General features: G+C 40.9%; 1 protein-coding gene across 1 annotated transcript; it reads right to left on the bottom strand.

The window, feature by feature from the left end:
• Positions 1–355: 355 nt before the first annotated feature.
• On the bottom strand, positions 356–1,339 carry LOC127678083 (olfactory receptor 6C4-like). The gene has a single exon (XM_052172892.1). The coding sequence runs from the start codon at positions 1,337–1,339 to the stop codon at positions 356–358; it is 984 nt and encodes a 327-aa protein (XP_052028852.1).
• Between the last annotated feature and the right edge of the window lie 24,578 nt (positions 1,340–25,917).

Below are 25,917 nucleotides of genomic sequence, written 5' to 3'. Positions count from 1 at the left end.
TGGTATACATTAATTTAATTTTCCATTCCCAATTCTATCCCAAGTCCCTCTTTATTCCTCTATCACTACAACAGTATAAGTGAAATCAGACCAAAAACACACATCAAATAAATGCATGGATAATTGGAGACACTTTTTTGAAACTGTAACATGTATGTAATATATTTGAGGCTTTGGTCTTAATTGACACCAAAGCAGATATACAAAGATTTTTTTATCACAAGATTATTGATGTCTTCAGATGGAATTACTGGATATATCAGCTATTGTTATAATAACAAACAAGCAGAATTTGATGATGTAACAGACCTGACAATTTATGTAGAACACTTAAATGAAAATTGTGCTAGACTAATCAAAAGGAGAGTGCATTGCTTCTCCGATATCTGTGGAATTGAACCCTGGACAGTGCATCCCTCACAGCCTGGTGGACCTGCTTGTTCCTCAGGGTGTAGATAACAGGGTTCAGAATGGGTGTCACTACCGTGTTCACAAGAGCAGCCTCTCTGTTGGTGTCCAGCCTGCTTGTCTGCTTTGGCTTCATGTATATAAATACACAGCTGCCATACATCAGAGAGAGGACGATGAGATGAGAGGAACAGGTAGAAAAAGCTCTCTGCCGCTCCCTGGCTGAGGGGAGACGCACTATGGTGACTACTATATTGCTGTATGCAAAGATGGCTACCATGAAGGTAGTAAAAAGCACAATTACAGCAAGGTTAAAAAACAGTATTTCAATAGTCCTGGTTTCTGAACAGGAGAGGTTAGCCAGTGGTCCAAAATCACAGAAAAAGTGAGGAATAACGTTGGGGCCACAGTAAAATGAATGGGAAAGCTTCACAAGTGGACCAGCCATGAAGAGGATTCCCAAAACTAAACAGACAGTAACAAGACAGAAGCACATCCTTGGGCTCATGATGGTTGGATAATGTAGAGGTTTGCAGATGGCCAGATACCGGTCCAGGGACAACACAGCCATAAGGAAAAAAACAGTTGCCCCCAGGAAAAGAAAGACAAAGGCCTGTGTGAAGCAGGCCACAAAGGAAATTGTTTGCCTCCCTGACAGAAAGATGGTGAGCATCTTGGGGATAACAGTAGTTATAAAACAACACTCCACAAAGGAGAACGAGCTGAGGAAGAAGTACATGGGCGTGTGTAATCGATGGTCCTCACAGGTGATGGCAATTATGAGCAGGTTGCCCATGACAGAAGCTAAGTAGGCCAGCAAGTGCACTAGGAAGAAGAGGATCCTCAGGTGCTCGGGCACGGGGAACCCCTCGAGGATAAACTCCCAGACGGCTGTCCCATTCCTGGTTTCCTCTGCTGTCAGCCATTCCATCTCTTCAGTCTGTCTCTGAGGGGCTTGGCAAAACCATGACTGAAGGTGGAGAACTGTGTGTTCCTAAAACTGTAAATGATATGGGAAGACAATCAGACTTGGTAAACAGGTCATCCAATGTGTCACTTTGTCCATTGTTAGGGAAAAATAACTGATTACTACTGTGAATGCATTTTTATTGTCTGTGCCTGAAAATGCTAACTGTAGAAGAACTGCATGTGCTACACACACTCATTAGCGAGAAAGTCACTCACCAATGTTGGTCATTTTCCCATGTGGTTTGCTGCCTATTGAAATCAAGGTTTATCTATTTAGTCATGGTACATATTTCTAGGGAAAGCATATTGAAGGAACATAGATCCAGATAAATATTGCAAAGGAAAACCTACAACTTGAAAGTCAACCTGAATCTGTGGGTGTAGCTCAGGGGTGGTGCGCCTACCTAACAAGTGTGACGCTATTAATTCCCAGGGATACTAAATGTAAGAAAACAAAACAAGCCAGACAAACCAAGAATTCAGTCCTAGGCACTAGAGAGATGGCTCAGCAGTTATGGGCATTAGTTATTCATAAGGAGGACCTGGGGTGAGTTCCAAGAATGTACACAACTCATCATCAGTAACCCCAGATTTAGGGGATCTAGCTCTCTTTTCTGACCTCAGAGGGCACCAGGCATGCAGGTTGTGTGCATACTCACATGCAAGCAAAATACTCAGTTCACACAAAATAACAAATCTTCAAAGGATTTTAAGTCAGAAGCCATTAATCCCACAAAATATATTCCTTCATCATGCCTTAGCATTTGTTTCCATGTTTGGCCATATTATTAATAGCAAAAAAAAAAAAACCCTGTAGTTCTATACTACAAAGTGGATTATCTTAGAAAGCCCACACAATTAACTCTATCTGGATGGTTAAAGCTCATGTCTGGCTGCTTTCATCTAGAGCCCCAGACAGACTGTGAAAATTAAGACTCCAAGAACCATATAAAAACCAAAAGTGGTGAAGAGCAACTGTAACTCCAGCATCAGACAGGGCAAAGACAGGCGGGTCCCAGGAACCCACTGGTTAGACTAGCCAGCCTGGTTGAAACAAGGAGCTACACATGCAGGAAGATACTGTAGCTCAAAAAATAGTGATGAGAGGGGTACCCACAATCAACTTCTGCTACTACACACACATCTGTAGTTAAATACTCTTTCCCTGTAAATGGACAAAGTCTGTATGTGACCCTCTGTCACTCTGGTCAACTAGCATCCATCTATGGTCTCAGACCTAGCTGTCTGACTTAGAACAACCAAAAGCTCTCTTATCACACCTGTAGTGAAAACTGATTTAAGGAAAAAACACTGCCATTTACAGAAAGCAAATAGTATGCTGCTCCGATCCCACTGAGACCATAGCCTTGCCAAGAGCAGCTCACAGCAACCGAAACTCTGCCCTCTGCTCTTTTCATTCTAAGGGGAAAAGTCAACACATTGGTGCCAGCAGCTGAAATGTATATAAATCAATAAATGTATATGGCTCCATTCTAGACATTCACAATTTTTCCAGAGGTAAATTCAACATCTGCCAGTTATTCTTCTCCAATCAATTCACAGCCTAAGAACTGCATTAAACCAAGCATATCTCAGTGGAAATCTTGAGTGGTAACTATGGAAAAACAAGTACACACATTCCCTCACTGTTCAATGAGAATAGGCAAGTGAATTCATCTGGAATTCCAAAAAAGCACTGGTGAGTCTCCAGGTCTCCACACCCCATCCTGCTACCTTACAAATGCCAGCATCCACAAGAAACTCCACTGCTAGGAACATAGTACAGTCAGGGTCGAAGCCAGGAGACTCTTCACTCAATCCGGCATATATAGATATCTTCAACATTGATACTACTTCTTTCAAATGCTTTCCAAGGCACTGAATTTCTCAATCTTACCACCACCACTGAAGCAAGCATGTTCCCAGACTGAGAAGGAGACTTGAACCACCAGGAGCAGACATGACTTTGTACTCCTGGACTGTCTCTTGATACTAATCAGGACATACCAGGTCCAGTGGGCGGCAACAAGAAACACTAATTATCATTAGAGGGTGGAACAAAGCCCTCACAGACCTGTGTCACTCTAGGATCCCTCATGATTGGTAATTGAACAGTGTTGTGAATGGAATATCACTTGATTGATGATAGTAATAGTGAGCTTACATAAAGAATTATTATATCTGCTAACACATAATGATTAGTAAGTATACCGGTTGCCCTTTCATTGTGTATAAAAATATAATATGAGCTTCCAATTATCTTCTTGAAAATATTTTAAAGTGGAGTACATATAATATCTCAAGTTTCATAATTTTCCAAATTGCGTAATATTGGGGTTATTTTGGATTTTTAAAGTCATGTTTCATTTACATTTCAAATGACATCCCCCTTCCCTGTTACCTCTCCACAAACCCACCATCCCATTCCCCCCTTTTCCCCTCGACTTTGCCTCTGTAAGGTTGCTCCTCCACTCACTCACCCACTCCTGCCTCACATCTATAGTATCCCCCTCCATGGGACCAAGGGTCTCCCCTCCCAATGATGTCAGATAAGGCCAACCTCTGCCACATATGTATCTTGAGTTATGGACCACTCCATATGTACTCTTTGGTTGGAGGTTTAATCCTTGTGAGCTCTGGGTGGTCCAGTTAGTTGATATTGTTCTTCCTACGGAGTTGCAATCCCCCCCACCTCCTTCAGTCCTTCCCCTAGCTCTTCCATTGGGATCTCTGGTACTCACTCCAATGGATGGCTGTTAGAATCTGCATCTGTATCTGTCAGATGCTGGTAAAACCTCTCAGGAACAGCCATACCAGGCTACTGTCAGCAAGTGCTTCTTGTCATCAGCAATAGTGTTGGGGTTTAGTGTCTGCAGATGGGTGGGGATGTCTCTAGATGGCTATTCCTTCAGTATCAGTTCCAGATTTTGTCTCTGTCTTTCCTTTGGACAGGAACATTTCTGGGTTAAAGGTTTTGAGATGGGTGGGTGACTACTTCCCTCAATCGGGTGTCTTGCTTATCTACTGAAGGTGGTCTCTACAGGTTCAATCTTCCCTGTGTTGGGTATTTCAGTTGAAGGCATGCCTGCTGGGTCCTGGGAGCCTCTTGCTTCCCTGGCATCTGAAACTTTATAGTGACTACCCCCAGTTACACATCCCCCACTACTACATATTTCTATTCAATTTCCTGACCCTCTGTATTTCTGTCCCTTCCAACTTCTGATCCTCCCCCCTTTTCCCTCCCCCTTCCCACTCCCTCCTAGATCCTTCACTCTCTCTACCTCCTGTGATTATTTTGCTCCATGTTTGTTGTATGTTGGATTGAAACATCCACACTTTGGTCTTCCTTCTTCTCAAGCTCCATATAGTGTTGATTGTACCATGGGTATTCTGAGCTTTTAGGCTTATATCCACTTATCAGTGAGTGCATACCATATGTGCTCTTTTGTGTCTGGGTTATCTCACTCAGGATGATATTTACTAGTTCCATCCATGTGTCTGTGCCTTTTATGAAGTCATTGTTTTTAATAGCTGAATAGTACTTCATTGGGTAAATGTACCACATTTTCTGTATTCATTCTTCTGTTGAGGGACATCTGGGTTCTTCCCACCTTCTGGCTATTACAAATAAGGCTACAATAAACATAGTGGAGTATGTGTCCTTGTTATAAGTTGGAGCATCTTTTGGGCATATGCCCAGGAAGGGTATAGCTGAGTCTTCAGGTCAAAAGATTTCCAATTTTCTGAGGAACCACTAGATTGATTTCCAAAGTGGTTTTACCAGCTTGCAGTTCCACCAGCAATAGAGGAGTTCCTCTTTTTCCCCATCCTCTCTAGCATCTGCCATCACCTGAGTTTTTGATCTTAGCCATTCTAATTGGTCGTTTTGATAACCCATGGATAAGCATATCCTTGATGACTAAGAATGTCGAACATTTCTGTAAGTGCTTCTCAGCCATTTGAGATTTCCCCAGTTGAGAATGCTTTGTTTAGCTCTAAACCCCATTTTTTTCATAGGGTTATTTTGTTTTCTGGACTCTAACTTCTTGAGTTCTTTGTATATTTTGGATATTATCCTCTATTGGATATAGGGTTGTTAAATCTTTTTCCAACCTATGGGTTGCTATTTTGTCTATTGACAGTGTCCTTCACATTACAGAGGCTTTGCAATATAATGACATCCCATTTATAGATTGTTTATCTTAGAGCATGAGCCATTGGTGTTCAATTCAGGAAATTATTCCCTGTGCCAATGTGTTCAAGGCTCTTTCCCACTTTCGCTTTTATTAGTTTCAGTGTATCAGGCTTTATATGGAGGTCTTTTGTCCACTTGGACCTGAGCTTTATATAAGGAGATAATAATTTAATCAATTTGCATTTTTCTACATGCTGACTGCCAGCACCATTTGTTGAAAATGCTGTCTTTTTACTACCAGATGGATTTGGTTTCTTTGTCAAAGGTCAAGTGACCATAGTTCTATGGGTTTATTTCTGGGTCTTCAATTCTATTCCATTGATCTGCCTGCCTGTCTCTGTCCCCAAACCATGTGGTTTTTATCACTATTACTCTGTAGTACCGTTTGAGGTCAGGGATGGTGATTCCCCCAGTAGTTCTCTTATTGTAAGTATAGCTTTTGCCACACTGGGTGTTTTTTGTTGTTGTTATTTCAAATGAATTTAATAATTATTCTTTCTATCTCTGTGAAGAATTGAGTTGGAGTCTTGATGGAGATTGCATTGAATTTGTAGATTGCTTTTGGTAAGATGGCCATTTTTACTATGTTGTTAATCCTGCCAATCCATGAGGATGGAATATCTTTCTATCTTCTGAGGTCTTCTTTGATTTCATTCTTCAAAGACTTGAAGTTCTTGTCATACAGATCTTTCACTTGCTTGGTTAATGTCTCACCAGGATATTTTATATTATTTGTGACTATTGTGAAGGGTGTCGTTTCCCTAATTTCTTTCTTAGCCCATTTATCCTTTGAATAGAGGAATAATTCTGATTTGTTTGAGTTAATTTTAACCTAGCCACTTTGCTGAAGTTGTTTATCAGCTGTAGAAATTCTCTGGTGGAATTTTTGAGGTCGCTTATGTATACTATCATATCATCTGCAAATACTGATATCTTGACTTCCTCCTTTAAAATTTTTATCCCTTTAATCTCCTTTTGTTGTCTAGTTGCTCTGGCTACAATGTTGAGCACTATATTGAATAGATATTAGGAGAGTGGGCAGCCCAACTCTAGGGTATCCTAAGATAGGATTTTAGGTCACTTGACTTGTTCCTGATCTTAGTGGGATTGCCTCAAGTTTCTCTCCATTCACTTTGATGTTGACTATTGTTTTTATTATGTTTACATATGGACCTTTAATTCCTGATCTTTCCAATACTTTTAACATGAAGGGGTGTTGTATTTTGTCAAAGACTTTTTTAGCATCTAGTGAGATGATCATGGGTTTTTTTTCTTTGAGTTTATTTATGTAGTGGATTACATTGATGGATTTCCATATGCTGCATCATCCCTTCATCCCTGGAATGAAGCCTACTTGACCATGGTGAGTGATCACTTTTATGTGTTCTTGGATTCGGTTTGTGAGAATTTTTTGAGTATTTTTTGCATTGATATTCATAAGGGAAGTTGATCTGAAGGTCTCTTTGTTTGTTGGGTCTTTATATTGCTTAGTTACCAGCATAACTGTGGCTTCATAGAACCACTGGGTAGTCTTCCTACTTTTTTATATTTGGCATAATAGTTAACAAAGTATTGGTATTGTGTCTTATTGATAGACCTCAACAATAAAATGGTCCTAGGCTGTTTTTTTGGGGGGGGGGTCATAATTTAATGACTGCTTCTATTTCCTTAGGACTTATGTTACTGTTTAGATCATTTATCTGAACCTGATTTAACTTTGTTACCTGGTACCTGTGTAGAAAATCATCCATTTCATCTAAATTTTCCAATTATGTTGAGCATAGGCTTTTGTAGTAAGATCTGATGATTTTTTAAAAATTTCTTCAGTTTCTGTTATGTCTAGCTTTTCATTTCTGATTTTGTTAATTTGGATACTGTCTCGGTGCCCTCTGGTTAGTCTGGCTAAGGATTTATCTATCTTGTTGATTTTCTCAAAGAACCAGCTCTTGGTTTGGTTGATCCTTTGTATAGGACTCTTTGTTTTACTTGGTTGATTTCAGACCTGAGTTTAATTTTTTCCTGCCATGTACTCCTCTTGGACATATTTGCTTCTTTTTGTTCTAGCTTTCACATGTGCTATTAAGCTGTTAGTGTATGACCTCTCCACTTTTCCTCTTACCACTGCTTTCATTGTGTCCCATGAGATTTAGTATGTTGTGCCTTCATCTTCATTAAATTCTAAAAAGTCTTTGATTTTTCTCTTTATTTCATCTGTGACCAAATTATTGAATGAAGAGTTATTCATGTTCCATGTGTATACAGGCTTTCTGTTGTTCTTATTGTTATTGAAGACCAGCCTTAGTGGTCCAGACCAGCTAAAAAAGTAGATGATAAAGTAGATGGTGATCTGATAGGATGCATGGTATCATTCTAATCTTCTTATATCTGTTGAGAATTGATTTGTATCCAATTATACGGTCAATTTTGGAGAAAGTATAATGAGGTGCCGAGAAGATATATTCTTTTGTTTTATGATGAAATGTTCTGCAGATATCTATTAAATATCAGAACCATTTGGTTCATAACTTCTGTTAGTTTACTATGTCCTTATTTAGTTTCTGTTTTCATGATTTGTCTGTTGGTAAGAGAGAGGCATTGAAGTTTCTCACTATTATTGTGTAAGGCTCAATGAGTGATTTCAGCTTTAGTAATGTTTCTTTTACAAATATGGGTGCCCTTGCATTTGAAGCACAGATGTTCAGAATTGAGAGTTCATCTTGGTGGATTTTGGCTTTGATGAGCATGAAGTTTCCTTCCCCATCTTTGTGATAAGGTTTGGTTGATTACGTATTTTATTGAATATTAGAATGGTTTGTTCCTTGGGACCACGTGCTTAGAAAAATTTTTCCAGCCTTTTACTTTGAGGAAGTATATGACTTTGTTACTGAGGTATGTTTGTCTGGGTCCTGTTTATGTATCCATTCTATTAGCCTATGACTTTATATTTATATTAGAGAATTGAAGCCATTGATGTGGAAAAATATTATGTGCCCATGATTGTTACTTACTGTTATTTTTCTTGTTAGAGGTGGAATTATGTTTGTGTGGTTCTCTTCTTTTGGGTTTGTTGTGAGAAAATTAATGTTTTGCTTTTTCTTGGGTGTGGTTTCCCTCTTTGTGTTGGAGTTTTCCTTCTAGTATCCTCTGTAGAACTAGAATAGTGGGAAAATATTGTTTAAATTTGGTTTTCTCATGGAATATTTTGGTTTCTCCATCTGTGGTAATTGAGAGTTTTGTGGGAATTAGTAGCATGTGCTGGCACTTTTGTTCTCCTGTGGTATGTAGGATGTCTGCCCAAGATCTGGCTATTAGAGTCTCTGTTGAGAAGTCTGGTGTAATTCTGATAGGTCTGCTCCATATGTAACTTGAACTTTTCCCCTTACATCTTTTAATATTTTTTTCTCTGTTCTGTGCATTTTGGTGTGTTGATTATTATGTGATGGGAGGAATTTCTTTTTCTGTTCCAATCTGTTTGGTGTTCTGTAGGTTTCTTGAATGCGTATTAGCATCTCTTTCTCTAGATTAGGGAAGTTTTCTTCTATAATTTTGTTGAAGATCTTTACTGGCCCTTTGAGTTGGGAATCTTTGCTCCCTTCTATACTTATTATTCTTAGGTTTGGTGTTTTCATTGTGTCCTGAATTTCTATAATGTTTTAGTAGCCTTTTGCTTTATTTTTTTAATTTTTTAAAATTTTATTCGATATATTTTTATTTACATTTCAAATGATTTCCCCTTTTCTGGTCCCCCACTCCCCGAAAGTCACATAAGCCCCCTTCCCTCCCTCTGTTCTCCCACCCATCCCTTCCCACTTCCCTGTTCTGGTTTTGTCTTATACTGCTACACTGAGTCTTTCCAGAACCAGGGACCACTCCTCCGTTCTTCTTGTACCTCATTTGATGTGTGGATTATGTTTTGGGTATTCCAGTTTTCCAGGCTAATATCCACTTATTAGTAAGTGCATACCATGATTGATCTTTTGAGACTGGGTTACCTCACTTAGTATGATGTTCTCCAGCTCCATCCATTTGCCTAAGAATTTCATGAATTCATTGTTTCTAATGGCTGAATAGTACTCCATTGTGTATATATACCACATTTTTTTGCATCCATTCTTCTGTTGAGGGATACCTGGGTTCTTCCCAGTTTCTGGCTATTATAAATAGGGCTGCTATGAACATAGTGGAGCATATATCCTTATTACATGCTGGGGAATCCTCTAGGTATATGCCCAGGAGTGGTATAGCAGGATCTTCGGAAGTGACATGCCCAGTTTTCTGAGGAACCGCCAGACTGATTTCCAGAGTGGTTGTACTAATTTGCAACCCCACCAGCAGTGGAGGAGTGTTCCTCTTTCTCCACATCCTCGCCAACACCTGCTGTCTCCTGAGTTTTTAATCTTAGCCATTCTGACTGGTGTAAGGTGAAATCTCAGGGTTGTTTTGATTTGCATTTCCCTGATGACTAGTGAAGTTGAGCATTTTTTAAGATGTTTCTCTGCCATCTGAAGTTCTTCAGGTGAGAATTCTTTGTTTAACTCTGTACCCCATTTTTAATAGGGTTATTTGGTTCTGGGGTCTAACTTCTTGAGTTCTTTGTATATATTGGATATTAGCCCTCTATCTGATGTAATGTTAGTGAAGATCTTTTCCCAATTTGTTGGTTACCGATTTGTCCTTTTGATGGTGTCCTTTGCTTTACAGATCAAACTAAATGGAGAGAAACTTAAAGCAATCCCACTAAAATCAGGGACTAGACAGGGCTGCCCACTTTCTCCTTATCTTTTCAATATTGTACTTGAGGTACTAGCTAGGGCAATTAGATAACATATGGAGGTCAAAGGGATACAAATTGGAAAGGAAGAAGTCAAACTATCATTATTTGCAGATGATATGATAGTCTACCTAAGTGACCCAAAAAAACTCCACTAGAGAACTCCTACAGCTGATAAATAACTTCAGCAAAGTGGCAGGTTATAAAATCAACTCAAGCAAATCAGTAGCCTTCTTATACTCAAAGGATAAGCAGGCTGAGAAAGAAATTAGGGAACTGACACCCTTCACAATAGCCACAAACAGTATAAAGTACCTTGGGGTGACTCTTACCAAACATGTGAAAGATGTATGACAAGAACTTCAAGACTCTGAAGAAGGAAATAGAGGAAGACCTCAAAAAATGGAAAAACCTTCCATGCTCATGGATTGGCAGGATTAATATAGTTAAAATGGCCATTTTGCCAAAAGCAATATACAGATTCAATGCAATACCGATCAAAATCCCAACTCAATTCTTCATAGAGTTAGAAAGAGCAATTCTCAAATTCATCTGGAATAACAAAAAACCCAGGATAGCTAAAACTATTCTCAACAACAAAAGAAATTCTGGGGGAATTAGTATCCCTGACCTCAAGCAATATTACTGAGCAATAGTGTTAAAAACTGCATGGTATTGGTACAGTGACCGGCAGGCAGATCAATGGAATAGGATTGAAGATCCAGAAATGAACCCACACACCTATGGCCACTTGATCCTCGACAAAAGGACAGAAAACATCCAATGGAAAAAAGATAACCTTTTCAACAAATGGTGCTGGTTCAACTGGAGGTCAGCATGCAGAAGAATGCAAACTGATCCATCCGTCTCGTCTCCTTGTACTAAGCTCAACTCCAAATGGATCAAGGACCTCCACATAAAGCCAGACACTCTAAAGCTAATAGAAAAGAAACTGGGGAAGACCCTTGAGGACATCGGTACAAGGGGAAAGTTCCTGAACAGAACACCAATAGCTTATGCTCTAATATCAAGAATTGACAAATGGGACCTCATAAAATTACAAAGTTTCTGTAAAGCCTTTTGCTTTTTTTGTTTTTGCTAATTTTCATTAATTACAGTTTTGTCAATGTCTTCTATGGTATCTTCTATGCCTGAGAGTCTCACTTCTATTTCTTGTGTTCTGTTGGTAATACTTGCATCTGTGAATCCTGCTCTCTTTCCTAGGTTTCCCATCTCACTTTGTGTTTTCATTAATCTTTCTATTTCTATTTTTAGATCCTAGACAGTTGTGTTCAATTCCTTCCACTGTTTTATTGTGTTTTCCTATATTTCTTTAAGAGATTTATGTGTTTCCTCTTTAAGGAAGGCTTCTACTTGTTTACCTGTGCTCTCCTGTATTTCTTTAAGGGAGTTATTTATGTCATGCTTAAAGTACTTTATCATTTTCATGAGATAGGATTTTAGATCTGAATCTTGCTTTTCAGGTGTGCTGGAGAATCCAGGGCATGCTGTGGTGGGAGAACTGAGTTCTGATGTTGGAAAGTAGCACTGGTTTCTCTTGCTTACGTTTTTTGGGCTTGCCTCTCTACGTCTGGTTATATATGGTTTTAAGTGGACTTGCTGTCTCTGACTGGAGCCTGCCCTCCCTGTGAGACTGTGATACTGGTGTGTCTGAAATCCTTGAGGTCAAGCTATTTCTAGGTGTGGATGGGTTGTGGGGAGGCTGCAGCACATGATATGCTCCAGGTGCAGTTGCAAACCAGGAGGAAAATGTGCTTCTGGAAAAGTGGGGCTTCCTGTGTCACCTGGAACCCAGGGGTCCCAGTTAGGCCAAGTATTGGGATGGGGTTGGGGCCTCACCTGTTATCCTGGATGTATCAGAACTCCTAGGTGTCAAGCTGCCTTTGGATGTTGATAGAGTGGGAGTGGTTCCCCATAATATTGTTAATGTAGGAGTGAAAGATCAAATGAAGTTAGTTAACACCACACATGCCTATAATCCTTGCATTCAAAAGACTAAGTTAGCAAATTCCTGTGAGTTTGAGGCTAGTCTCCAATTCACAATGAGTACCATGCCAACCAGAACTGAAGAACTAAATAGCATGACTTGACCTATTTTTTTTAATCACATAAAGAATTGGATCCCTGAGCCACTACATAAGTCAGGTTTTTCTACAGAAAGACAAGTAATAGAATGAACACATGGTACAAAGAGAATTCACTAGATTGGCTTACACAATATGTTTAAGTGGTCAAGCAATGGCTGGCAAGTCAAACACTGCAGAGGCTGAGAACACAGTTCTCAGTCCACCATGCATGCTGCCTTTGCAGTTCTAATTTGGTGCTGAAAGCCTGGATTAATTCCTGGAGACCTGCTGGTCTTCAGTCTGCATTGGAAGGCTGATGGAGCTGAGTTCTGATGTCAACTCAGTTGTTCAACAACAGAGTTGATGCTCTTACCAGCAATAAGTGAAGGAAATCAGGCAAAAGAACTGTTTTTCCTTTATTCTTCTTTATATATTGGATCCACCAAGAAGATGCTATGGGCTCTTGGGAAGGATCTTAGTCTCACAGTTAAACCAGTAAATATTCCCACAGAGTTACTAAGAGGTACATATCTTAATTGATTCCTGTTGTCAAGTTAACCACAAGTCCACCTTTGCCACCATAACATCCAATACAATATTATGTCATGAGTAGCTTCCAAAGGAACACAATAACATCATACTTACACCTAAGATAACACAAATATTGCATTGCGCTGACTAGGTTTACTTCAATTTAACACCAGTCATTTTGGAAGACGGAACCCCAACTGTGAAAATGCCCCCACCAGATTGACCTATTGGTGGTCCTGGGGACTATAAAGATAAGGGCTGAGCAACGCAGTAAACAACACTCCTCCATGGCTTCTATTTCAGTTCCTGCCTCTAGGTTCCTGCCCTACTTTCCTCCATGATGAACCATTAGCTGGATGTAGAAGACAAACACATCCTTTCCTTCACAGATTGCAGCTCGCCATGGAATTTTATCTAAAAACAATAGAAACTGTAACTAAGACAAGAATTAGCACTAGAAGCAGTGTAATGATTGTGACAGTCCTGAACATGTATTTTGGGGAGTATTGTGGAAGGATTGGAATATTTTACCTTTAATTTTTTCAAAACCTATTTTAATGATTGTTCTTAAGTGCTTTAACCTCCCTTGTAGCCCACTACCCACTAGAGGTAGTGGGGAAGAAAGAATATGGTGGAAGTGGACCTGGTTGGAAAGGGTTTTTTGGAGCAACTCTCATCTATGTTGTCTGGAAATCTATAGTTCAGTTCACAGGATAACAGTGGCCACTCAATCCAATCACAAATATTTCCTAGATACACCAGCAGTCCAGATTATTAGAGTGGGGTTATCAGTAGTGGTGGCATGATCTAGCAGAGACAGCTGGTCTTCAGTCTCAGCTTGAGTCAGCAAGAGGGACCAAGAGAAACACCAGGAGAAGTTCTTGGCTAAGATAAAATACTCAGGTGACAGCACATGTTGGCAAGGATGTGAAGAAAGAAGAACACTCATCCATTGCTAGTGGGATTGCAAAATGGTACAAACTCTCTGGAAATTAATATGGAGGTTCCTCAGATAACTGGAAATAAATCTACCTGAAGACCTAGGTATACCATGCTTGGGAATATATATTATACATACATATATATATACCTATACCTATACCTATACCTATACCTATACCTATACATATGTGTGTGTGTGTGTGTGTGTGTGTGTATCCAAAAGATATGCCATCATACCACAGGGGAACATGCTCCACTATATTCATAAAGGCCTTGTCTTTGATAGCCAGAAGCTGGAAAAAACCCGGGTGTCCCACAATGGAATAATGGATACAGAAAATATGGTTCATTTACACATAGAATCCTACTCAGCTGCTAACAACAAGGACATCATGAGTTTGGCAAACAAATGAACAGAACTAGAAAATATCCTGAGTGAGGTAACTCAGACCCAGCAGGACATTCATGGTATGTACTTACTAATACATAGATATTAGCCAAAAAATACAGAATGCCAAGGATACAATCCACAGAACTCAAGAAGGTTAACAAGTCATAGGTCCCAAGTGAGGATGCCTCAATCTCACTTGGGAGGGAGCAGAAAGCAATCATGAGGAGAGCAGAGGGAGGAAAGGACCTGCATGGGAGAGGGGACAGGGAAGGGAAGGGGGAAACATGATCAGGTATTTGGGAGGAAACAGGACTGGGTCCCTGAGGGCCAGCAGAAAGAATGGAAACTTTGGGAGGTAGGAGGGTGGGGGTCCCTTTAGAATGTCCCTGAGACCTGAGAGATGAGAGACTCTCAGGACTCAAATGGAGGGACCCTGGATGAGGTACTTTACAGTGGGGAGGGGGAATTTGTAGAGTCCATCTCATGGAAGGATAGGACATCAAGTGGAGGGATGGAGTTGCCATCCCACAAACATCCCACAGTCAAAAGCTCTAACCCAGAACTGTTTCTGTCTGAAGGAACTTCAGGGACAAAAGTGGAGAAGAGCCTGAGAGAAAGGAGGTCTAGTGTCAGGTCCACTTTGGGCTGTAGCAGAAGGGGAGGCCCCTGGACCTTCCACTGTTACTGATGGCTGTGGTGTGCTTGCAGACAGGAGCCTAGCATGTCTGCCCTCCAAGAAGATCAACAAGCAGCTGGAAGAGTCAGATGCAGATACTAGCACCCAATCAATGGTGGGAAGCTGGGGACATCTGTGGTTGAACTGGAGATAAGCTGGAAGAAGCTGGGATGGAAAGCAGCCCCATGGGAGGATCAGCAGTCTCAACTGACCATCTCCCCACCCCCTCAATCTCTTAGACACTATTTCACCAACCAGTGGGTATAATAGTAATCCATCAGGAATTATTTTAAGTGATGACATATCAAAATAATAATAATAGGTTCTCCTCTACAGAGGGTAGTTATGCCAGACTCTTATCTTGTTTTCTCTGTCTTGACTTTTGAAGAGAAGTTTCTAAATCAAACCAGAAAGTGGCCAGGCACTTCCATGACACTTGAGCCAGTTGATTTGCAGACCCCAAAACACATACAGCAGAGGACATTCTGATCTGGTCTCAGAGAGAGAAGATATACCTGACCCTCAAGAGACTTGTGGTCCCAGAGAGTGGGGAGGATCGGTAGGGAGTGGGGACATCCTCTTGGAGATGTGGGAGAGGAGTTATGGGATGGGAAGCAGTCAGAGGGCAGACCAGGAGGCAGATGAAAACTGGACTGTAAAAAAAGATTAAAGAACAAAAATAAAAATAAAAAAGATAAAAAAGAAAGAAAGAAAAGGTCCTATGGAAACCTATTACTAAATATTCAGACCACATTATGATCATTATACAAAGAATGAGAGTTATAGTGTGCTCAACAATGGATGGGATGTCTATATCAAACCCCTCCTCTTATGGTTCATGGACCATCATGTAAGAGGGTTTGGAAAGATTGTTCAGGCCCGAGATGGTGGGTGACTACAAAGTATCTTCTGGACACAGCGGGGCGATTGTCTATATGAACTCACAGGGGCTGTGACCTGCACAAGATCAAACAAGGCAAAATCCCAGCAAGAAGAGGGGAAGTGAGCATGTAGTGCCATCTGTAGCTGAGGAGAGATTGGCAATGTATAGCTGCAGGAGGAGGGAAACTCAGTTCTTCTTAAGTATGTGATAGGTCATGGTAGGATAGCTGTGCTCCATTACAGGCTCTGCTGTGCCAGGGAAGTGTTAGTGATCATCACCAAAACCACACACAGGAGCTTATCTGATGCAACTCACAGCAGGGTCTTAATTCTATCCTAACTAGCTCGCCCCTGCCCCACAACACATCACCTTCACAAGAATGATTTTGTTGGTGGGTGGGCCCTGAATGTCTATCAGAGCAAGACTTTATACTAAGCAGCAAACAGGGAGTATATGTGCAAGCATAGAATTGGAAAGCTACTGTGGCCTTTAACACAACTGCCTGGTGCTGGCAGTCACATCACAAATTTAGCTTCTGCTCTGCTCTGCTCTGCCTCACATTGGTAGTCCTTAGGCAGGGAGTGGATGTGCAACCTTGCAGTGCAGGTTTGTTGGGGAGATAACGTGGAGGCATTGTTCTTGTTGAGGGTGTAACCTGGAAATGCTGGTCTTGTTGGAGAGTAGTCTAGAGACTGGAGCTAGGCTCTGGTTTTGTTTGGTGTTGGGGGTGGAGCAACTTGGAAACTAATGCTAGGAACCAGACTGTTACTTTACCTTAGTTCAAACTTAGGTCAGGTTCCCTAAACTGGAGTCTAAATTTGAAAGATTTGGCATCTCAGCTCCACATCCAAGAGCATTTGGACATAACAAATGAATTTAGAACAAGAGAAAAGAGTAATTTATCTTTATCACAAGGCAATCCAAATAGCATGAATCAAAACACAAAACATCCTTTGATGTTCTTCAATGAAGTGAAACAACAAAGTATCTCCACAGTTTTCAAACGTACAGAGTTTCTTCCTAGTGTGGCATATTATTTATTATGGAAATTTGTAAAGTAAATGAAAACTTTCTCACATTGCACATTTAAAAGATTTCTTTTCCTGAATTTTACTGAGTGGTTATAGTAGTTACTTTTCTCTTTGGTGTGATGAATATTTGACAAAAGAAATGTATAGAATGAAGGCTTTATTTTGACTTGCATATGATACAAGGCCTATCAGGTTATGGAAGGCAGGTCGGCAGGCCATGAGGCAGCTGGTTCGGCATCTGATTTGGAAAGCAGAAGAAGATGAATGATTGTGGTCTGTTCACTTTCTCTGGACCCTTTGAACAGGTTCAGATGCAGAAGGTTGGGAATCCTGACCTGCTAAAGTCTCAAGGCATTCACACCCTCATAACAGACAAAGCAGGACCCAGAGACCACATTTTTCTTGTTTGTCTGATTTCCAGTCCTGGAGATCCAATCCAGAGCCTCACAATCATCTACTGCTAAGCTGAGCTCTAGGCCTCTCACCTTGGTGCTTGCATTAAGCATGCAGACTGCATAAGGAAATATGGGAACCTAGGATTGTCTACATGTTGCTTATAGAGAGTTTATGCTGTATATGACAGAGCCATAGGCTGTGCCCTCCATCCAGACTTGACATATGTGGTTAGCTACCAAACCAAACTGGTTTCTACCACGTGAATTGAGAACCTTATCTTTGCTCCTGTGACTGAGAGGACAGGTGCAGCCAAGAACGCAGGGAACAACCGAGTGTCAGAACAGTTGGGACTCGGTCCTCCAGGGCCCCACATGCACCCAGGTGCTGGGCAGTGCCACAGCACTCTGTGACAGGGGAGAGCCAGGGAGAAGTCAAACTATCACTATTTGCAGATGATATGATTGTATACTTAAGTGACCCCAAAATTCCACCAGAGAAGGTGATAAACACCTTCAGCAAAGTGACTGGATGTAAAACTAATTCAAACAAATCAACAGCCTTCTATACTCAAAGGATAAAGAGGCTAAGAAAGAAATCAGGAAATGACACCTTTCACAATAGTCGAAAATAATATTGCATACCTTGGTGTGACTCTAACTTAGCAAGTGAAAGATCTGTATGACGAGAACTTCAAGTCTCTGAAGAAAGAAATTGAAAAAGATCTCAGATGATGGAAAGATCTCCCATGCTCATGGATTGGCAGGGTTAATATAGTAGAATTTGCCATTGTGCTTAAAGCAATCTACAGATTCATTGCAACCCCCATCAAATTTCCAACTCAATTCTTCATAGAGTTAGAAAAAGCAATTTCCAAATTTATCTGGAATAACAAAAAATCCAGGATAGCAAAAACTATTCTCAACAATAAAAGAACTTCTGGCAGAATCACTATTCCTGACCTCAAGCTATATTACAGAACAATAGTGATAAAAAAATGCATGGTATTGGTACAGAGACAGGCAGGAAGATAAATGGAATACAACTGAAGACCCAAAAATGAACCCTTACACCTGTGGTCACTTGATCTTTGACAAAGGAGCTAAAACCTTACAGTGGAAAAAAGACAGCATTTTCAACAAATGGTGCTGGGTCAACTGGGAGTCAACAAGTAGAAGGATGCAAATTGATCAATTCTTATCTCCCTGTACAAAGCTCAAGTCCAAATGGATAAAGAACCTCCAGATAAAACCAGATACACTGAATCTAATGGAAGAAATATTGGAGAAGAACATGGAGCACATGGGCACAAGGGAAATTTTCCTGAATAGCACACCTATAGCTTATGCTCTAAGATCAAGGATTGACAAATAGGACCTCATAAAATTGCAAAGCTTCTGTAAGGCAAAGGACACTGTCAATAGGACAAAATGGCAACCAACAGATTGGGAAAAGATCTTTACCAATCCTACATCTGATAGAGGGCTAACATCCAAGATATACAAAGAGCTCAAGAAGTTAGACTCTAGAGAACCAAATAACCCTATTAATAATGGCATACAGAGCTAAACAAAGAATTCTTAACTGAGGAATAGCAAATGGCTCAGAAACACCTAAAGGAATGTCTAACCTCCTTAATCATCAGGGAAAGGAAATCAAAGCAATCCTGAGATTCCACCTCACAACAGTCAGAATGGCCAAGATCAAAAACTCTGGGGACAGCAAATGCTGGGGAGGATGTGGCAAAAGAGGAACACTCCTCCATTCCTGATGGGACTGCAAGCTGGTAGAGCCACTCTGGAAATCAGTTTGGCGGTTCCTCAGAAAATTGGACATAGCACTACCTGAGGACCCAGGTATACAACTCCTGGGTATATACCCAGCAGATGCTCCAACATGTAATAAGGACACATACTCCATGATGTTCATAGCAGCCTTATTTATAAAAGCCAGAAGTTGGAAACAACCCAGATGTCTCTCAACAGAGGAATGGATACAGAAAATGTGGTACATTTACCCAATGGAGTACTACTCAGCTATTAAAAACAATGAATTAATGAAATCCTTAGGCAAATGGATGGAGCCAAATATCATCCTGAGTGAGGTAACCCTATCACAACAGAACTCACACAGGATGCACTCGCTGATAGATGCATATTAGCCCAAACGCTCAGAATACCAAAGATAGAACTCACAGACCACAAGAAGCTCAAGAAGAAGTAAGGCCAAAGTGTGGCTACTTTGATCCTTATTGGAAAGTGGATCAAAATACCCATGGCTCACAGCCAACCAATAGAATGAGCATAGGGTCCCCAGTGGAGCAGCTAGAGAAAGGACCCAATGAGCTGAAGAGGTTTGCAGTCCTGCAGGAGGAACAATGCTATGTACCAACCAATGCCCCCAGAGCTCCCAGGAACTAAACCACCAACCAAAGAGAACACATGGAGGGACCCATGGCTCCAGCTTCACATGTAGTAGAAGACAAACATTTCAGACATCAATGTGAGGATAGAACACTGGTGCACTGGGAAGGCTCAATTCCCCAGAATAGGGTAATGCAAGTCAGGAAATGGGGAGGGGTTGTCAATGAGCAGGAGGAGGGGAGATGGGATAGGGGATTTTCTTTCTTTTTTTTTTTTTATTTTTATTTTGAAATAGTTTCATAAATATATTCTTTTTTATTATTCGATATAATTTATTTACATTTCAAATGATTTCCCCTTTTCTAGCCCCCCCACTCCCCGAAAGTCCCGCAAGCCCCCTTCTCTTCCCCTGTCCTCCCACCCACCCCTTCCCACTTCCCCGTTCTGGTTTTGCTGAATACTGTTTCACTGAGTCTTTCCAGAACCAGGGGCCACTCCTCCTTTCTTCTTGTACCTCATTTGATGTGTGGATTATGTTTTGGGTATTCCAGTTTTCTAGGTTAATATCCACTTATTAGTGAGTGCATACCATGATTCACCTTTTGAGTCTGGGTTACCTCACTTAGTATGATATTCTCTAGCTCCATCCATTTGCCTAAGAATTTCATGAATTCATTGTTTCTAATGGCTGAATAGTACTCCATTGTGTAGATATACCACATTTTTGCATCCACTCTTCTGTTGAGGGATACCTGGGTTCTTTCCAGCATCTGGCAATTACAAATAGGGCTGCTATGAACATAGTAGAACATGTATCCTTATTACATGGTGGGGAGTCTTCTGGGTATATGCCCAGGAGTGGTATAGCAGGGGGATAGGGGATTTTCAGAGGGGTAAAGCAGAAATGGAATACCATTTGAAAGTTAAATAAAGCAAGTATCTAATAAAAAAAGAAAAAGAAATAAAAATCAAGAAAAAAAAAGATTGAGAACCTTCAGAGAATAAGAACCTGTAGTTGGGGAATGATGAGCTTAATCAGTGACAGAAGACAGAGAAACAGGTGGAATGGAAAGTCTGTCCTTTCTTCTCTATGGCTTCTTCTGATCGGTGGCAAAGAATAACACTTCATGGAAGGAATTGTTATATCCGGCCTGTGGGAAGATGTCACTGGTTCCTAAGAAATGATCCACAAACTCGGGCGGCGGCGGCGGTAGCGGCAGTGCAGCAGTGGCTGGTCCAGCTGAAGGGCTATCAGCAGTGGAACCAAGGCAAAACAAGGTCCAGTTAGTCCCTGCGCCCACGACCACTGACTTCTCTGGCCAGCCGGGCTACAAGCAGCTGAGGATTTGCGGTGCCTTTTGCTGCACGGAAGCCACATCAGAACTCTGCCTCCCGCCAGTCAGGAGAGGCTCACCTCCATCTTGGTTTCAGACTCCAGAGAGATCGGACAGACTGAGGTACACAAACATAACCCGAGGCCAACATCGTGAGGGTCTGAGCCCGACGGGTGTTGGCCTGCACCCAGGCCCTGGAGGTTTTTTTGCCCTGGCCGGCGCGCGCGCATTCATTTTGCCTACAAGACGCCAGAGAGCTCTGGCGGGCAGAGCCAGCTAACAAGCATAGCCAGGGGCTAACAAAGCAGGGGTCTAGGCCCCAACAGGCCCTGGACTGACCCCAAGAACTGGGCGGCTTGGTGGGCCATCTGTGTGTCAACCCGCCTAGGAGGTTGTTAGCCCAGCAGACTCTCCTGGCGCTTTTGGGGAGCGCAAGCTCGCACGCCCGACATCCTGGTCAACTGGCGGACCCCGTTGACAGTCATAGCCCAAGGGGAACTTTGCTCGGACCTTGGCCTCTCAGGCTTTTGCCTGGACCCAGGGCCTGGGCGGCCAGGCTAACCTTGTGTGCGCCAGCCCGGTTGGGGGATCAGCTGCCCAGCAGAGTGATCAGCACGCAGGGGAGGTCCAGGCAGCATACACCATCTGCGCTCCCTGGGGGTGCACACGGGCTCCATCTGGTTCACAGACAATCTGGGGCAAAGCACACTAGAGCTGCAAGGGCACCCAAGAGGAGGACAGCACATCAGCAATCTGAAACCCAGCCATATAGTGTTGCAGTAATAGCCCCAGAGCCCCTCAGGAGGCCCAAACACCAGCCAGGGACAAGACCAACTAACTCCAGAGAACAAGATAGCAAAGGGCAAATGCAGGAACGCTACTAACAGAAATCTAGGCAATATGGCAGCATCTGAACCAAACTCTCCAACATCAGCAAGTCCTGGTTATACCAACACACCAGAGAAACAAGATTTGGATTTAAAATCACTGAACATGATGCTGCTAGAAGAACACAAAAAGGACATAAATGAATCTCTTAAAGAAATACAGGGGAACATGAATAAGCTAGAAACCCGTATAATGGAAACAGAAAAATCACTTAAAGAAATGCAGGAGAATAAAGCTCAAGAGATAGAAGCCAATAAAGAAGAAATGCAAAAAAAAATTAAAGAAATGCAGGAGAACTTGAGTCAAGAGGCAGAAGTCATGAAAGAGGAAACACAAAAATCTCTTAAAGAATTACAGGAAAACACAAACAAACAAATGATAGAACTGAGCAAAACCATCCTGGATCTAAAAACAGAAGTAGAAACAACTAAAAAATCACAAAGGGAGACAACTTTGGAGATAGAAAACCTTGAGAAGAAATCAGGGGCCATAGATGCAAATATAAACAACAGAATACAAGAGATGGAAGAGAGAATTTCAGATGCCGAAGATACCATAGAAACATTGACTCAACAGTCAAAGAAAATGCAAAATGCAAAAAGCTTGTACCCCAGAACATGCGGGAAATCCAGGATACAATGAGAAGACCAAACCTAAGGATTATAGGTATAGATGAAAGTGAAGATTTACAACTGAAAGGGCCAGCAAATATCTTTAACAAAATTATGGAAGAAAACTTTCCCAACTTAAAGAGAGAGATACCTATGAACATACAAGAAGCCTACAGAACTCCAAACAGACTGGATCTGAGCAGAAATACCTCTCGCCACATAATAATTAAAACCCCAAATGCACAAAACAAAGAAAGAATATTAAAGGCAGTAAGAGAAAAAGGCCAAGTAACATATAAAGGAAGACCTATCAGAATCACACCAGACTTCTCACCAGAGACCATGAAAGCTAGAAGATCCTGGGCAGATCTCATGCAGACTCTAAGAGAACACAAATGTCAGGCAAGACTACTATACCCAGCAAAACTCTCAATCACAATAGATGGAGAAACCAAGACATTCCATGACAAAACCAAATTTACACAATATCTTTCCACAAACCCAGCTCTACAAAGAATAATAGGAGGAAAACTCCAATACAAGGAGGGAAACTACACCCTGGAAAAAGTAAGATAGTAACCTTCCTTCATCAAACCCAAAAGAAGATAATCACTCAAATATAAAAATAACATCAAAAATGACAAGAAGTAATAATCTCTATTCCTTAATATCTCTTAACATCAATGGACTCAATTCCCCAATAAAAAGACATAGACTAACAGACTGGATAACGAAACAGGACCCTACATTTTGCTGCATACAGGAAACACACCTAAATGTCAAAGACAAAAACTACCTTAGAGTAAAAGGCTGGAAGACAATTTTACAAGCCAATGGTCTCAGGAAACGAGCTGGAGTAGCCATTCTAATATCAGATAAAATTGACTTTCAACCTAAAGTCATCAAAAGAGACACCGAGGGACACTTCTTGCTGGTCAAAGGGAAAATCCACCAAGAAGAACTTTCAATTCTGAACATCTATGCGCCAAATGCAAGGGCACCCTCATTTGTAAAAGAAACTTTGCTAAAGCTCAAAGCACACATTGCACCTAACACAATAATTGTGGGGGACTTCAACACTCCACTCTCCTAAATGAACCGATCAGGAAAACAAAAACTAAACAGGGACACACTAAAACTAATTGAAGCTTTGGACCAATTGGATTTGACTGATATTTATAGAACATTTCACCCTAAAGCAAAAGAATATACCTTTTTCTCAGCACCTCATGGTACCTTCCCCAAAATCGACCATATAATTGGTCACAAGACAGACCTCAACAAATACAAGAAGATCGAACTAATCCCATGCCTCCTATCAGATCACTATGGTGTAAGAGTGGTTTTCAATAGCAACAAAAACAACAGAAAGCCCACATACACATGGAGGCTGAACAATACTCTACTCAATGACACCTTGGCCAAAGAAGAAATAAAGAAAGAAATCAGAGACTTTTTAGAATTTAATGAAAATGAAGGCACAACATACCCAAATCTTTGGGACACAATGAAAGCAGTGCTAAGAGGAAAACTCATAGCCCTGAGTGCCTCCAAAAAGAAAATAGAGAGACCATATACCAGCAGCTTAATGACACACCTGAAAGCCCTGGAACAAAAAGAAGCCATTTCACCCAGGAGGAGTAGAAGACAGGAAATCATCAAACTCAGGGCTGAAATCAATCAAGTGGAAACAAAGAGAACCATACAAAGAATCAACGAGTCCAGGAGCTGATTCTTTGAGAAAATCAACAAGATAGATAAACCCTTAGCCAGACTGACCAAAGGGCACAGAGAAAGTATCCAAATTAACAAAATTAGAAATGAAAAGGGAGATATTACAACAGAAACTGAGGAAATCCAAAAAATCATCAGATCCTATTACAAAAGCCTATACTCAACACAACTGGAGAATCTGGAGGAAATGGACAAATTCCTAGACAGATACCAAATACCAAAATTAAATCAGGACCAAATAGATCATCTAAACAGTCCCGTAACCCCTAAAGAAATAGAAGGGGTCATAGAAAGTCTTCCAACCAAAAAAAGCACAGGACCAGAAGGTTTCAGTGCAGAATTCTATCAGACCTTCAAAGAAGACCTAACACCAATACTCTTCAAACTATTCTACAAAATAGAAACAGAAGGAACCCTACCCAATTCCTTCTACGAAGCCACAATTACGCTGATACCAAAACCACACAAAGATCCAACAAAGAAAGAAAACTTCAGACCAATCTCCCTTATGAACATCGATGCAAAAATACTCAATAAAATTCTTGCCAACCAAATCCAAGAACACATCAAAACGATCATCCACCATGATCAAGTAGGCTTTATCCCAGGGATGCAGGGTTGGTTCAATATACGGAAATCCATCAATGCAATCCACTACATAAACAAACTCAAAGAAAAAAACCACATGGTCATTTCATTGGATGCCGAAAAAGCATTTGACAAAATTCAGCATCCTTTCATGCTTAAAGTCTTGGAAAGAACAGAAATTCAAGGCCCATACCTAAACATCGTTAAAGCAACATACAGCAGACCTGTAGACAGCATCAAACTAAATGGAGAGAAACTTGAAGCAATCCCACTAAAATCCGGGACTAGACAGGGCTGCCCCCTTTCTCCTTATCTTTTCAATATTTTACTTGAGGTACTAGCTCGGGCAATTCGACAACATAAGGAGGTCAAAGGGATACAAATTGGAAAGGAAGAAGTCAAACTATCATTTGCAGATGACATGATAGTCTACCTAAGTGACCCCAAAAAAACTCCACTAGAGAACTCCTACAGCTGATAAACAACTTCAGGAGGTCAAAGGGATACAAATTGGAAAGGAAGAAGTCAAACTATCATTTGCAGATGACATGATAGTCTACCTAAGTGACCCAAAAAACTCCACTAGAGAACTCCTACAGCTGATAAACAACTTCAGTAAAGTAGCAGGTTATAAAATCAACTCAAGCAAATCAGTGGCCTTCCTATATTCAAAGGATAAGCAGGCTGAGAAAGAAATTAGGGAAATGACCCCCTTCACAATAGCCACAAACAGTATAAAGTACCTTGGGGTGACTCTTACCAAACATGTGAAAGATCTGTAAGACAAGAACTTCAAGACTCTGAAGAAGGAAATGGAAGAAAACCTCAAAAAATGGGAAAACCTCCCATGCTCATGGATCGACAGGATCAATATAGTTAAATTGGCCATTTTGACAAAAGCAATATACAGATTCAATGCAATACCCATCAAAATCCCAACTCAATTCTTCACAGAGTTAGAAAGAGCAATTATCAAATTCATCTGGAATAACAAAAAACCCAGGATAGCTAAAACTACTCTCAGCAACAAAAGAAAGTCTGGGGGAATCAGTATCCCTGACCTCAAGCAATACTACAGAGCAATAGTGTTAAAAACTGCATGATATTGGTACAGTGACAGGC

Source organism: Apodemus sylvaticus, chromosome 2 (assembly GCF_947179515.1).
Source record: "Apodemus sylvaticus chromosome 2, mApoSyl1.1, whole genome shotgun sequence".
Taxonomy (NCBI): Eukaryota; Metazoa; Chordata; class Mammalia; order Rodentia; family Muridae; genus Apodemus; species Apodemus sylvaticus.
The sequence above is the reverse complement of the archived record's forward strand: the minus strand, read 5'-3'. Positions and strand labels throughout refer to the sequence as shown.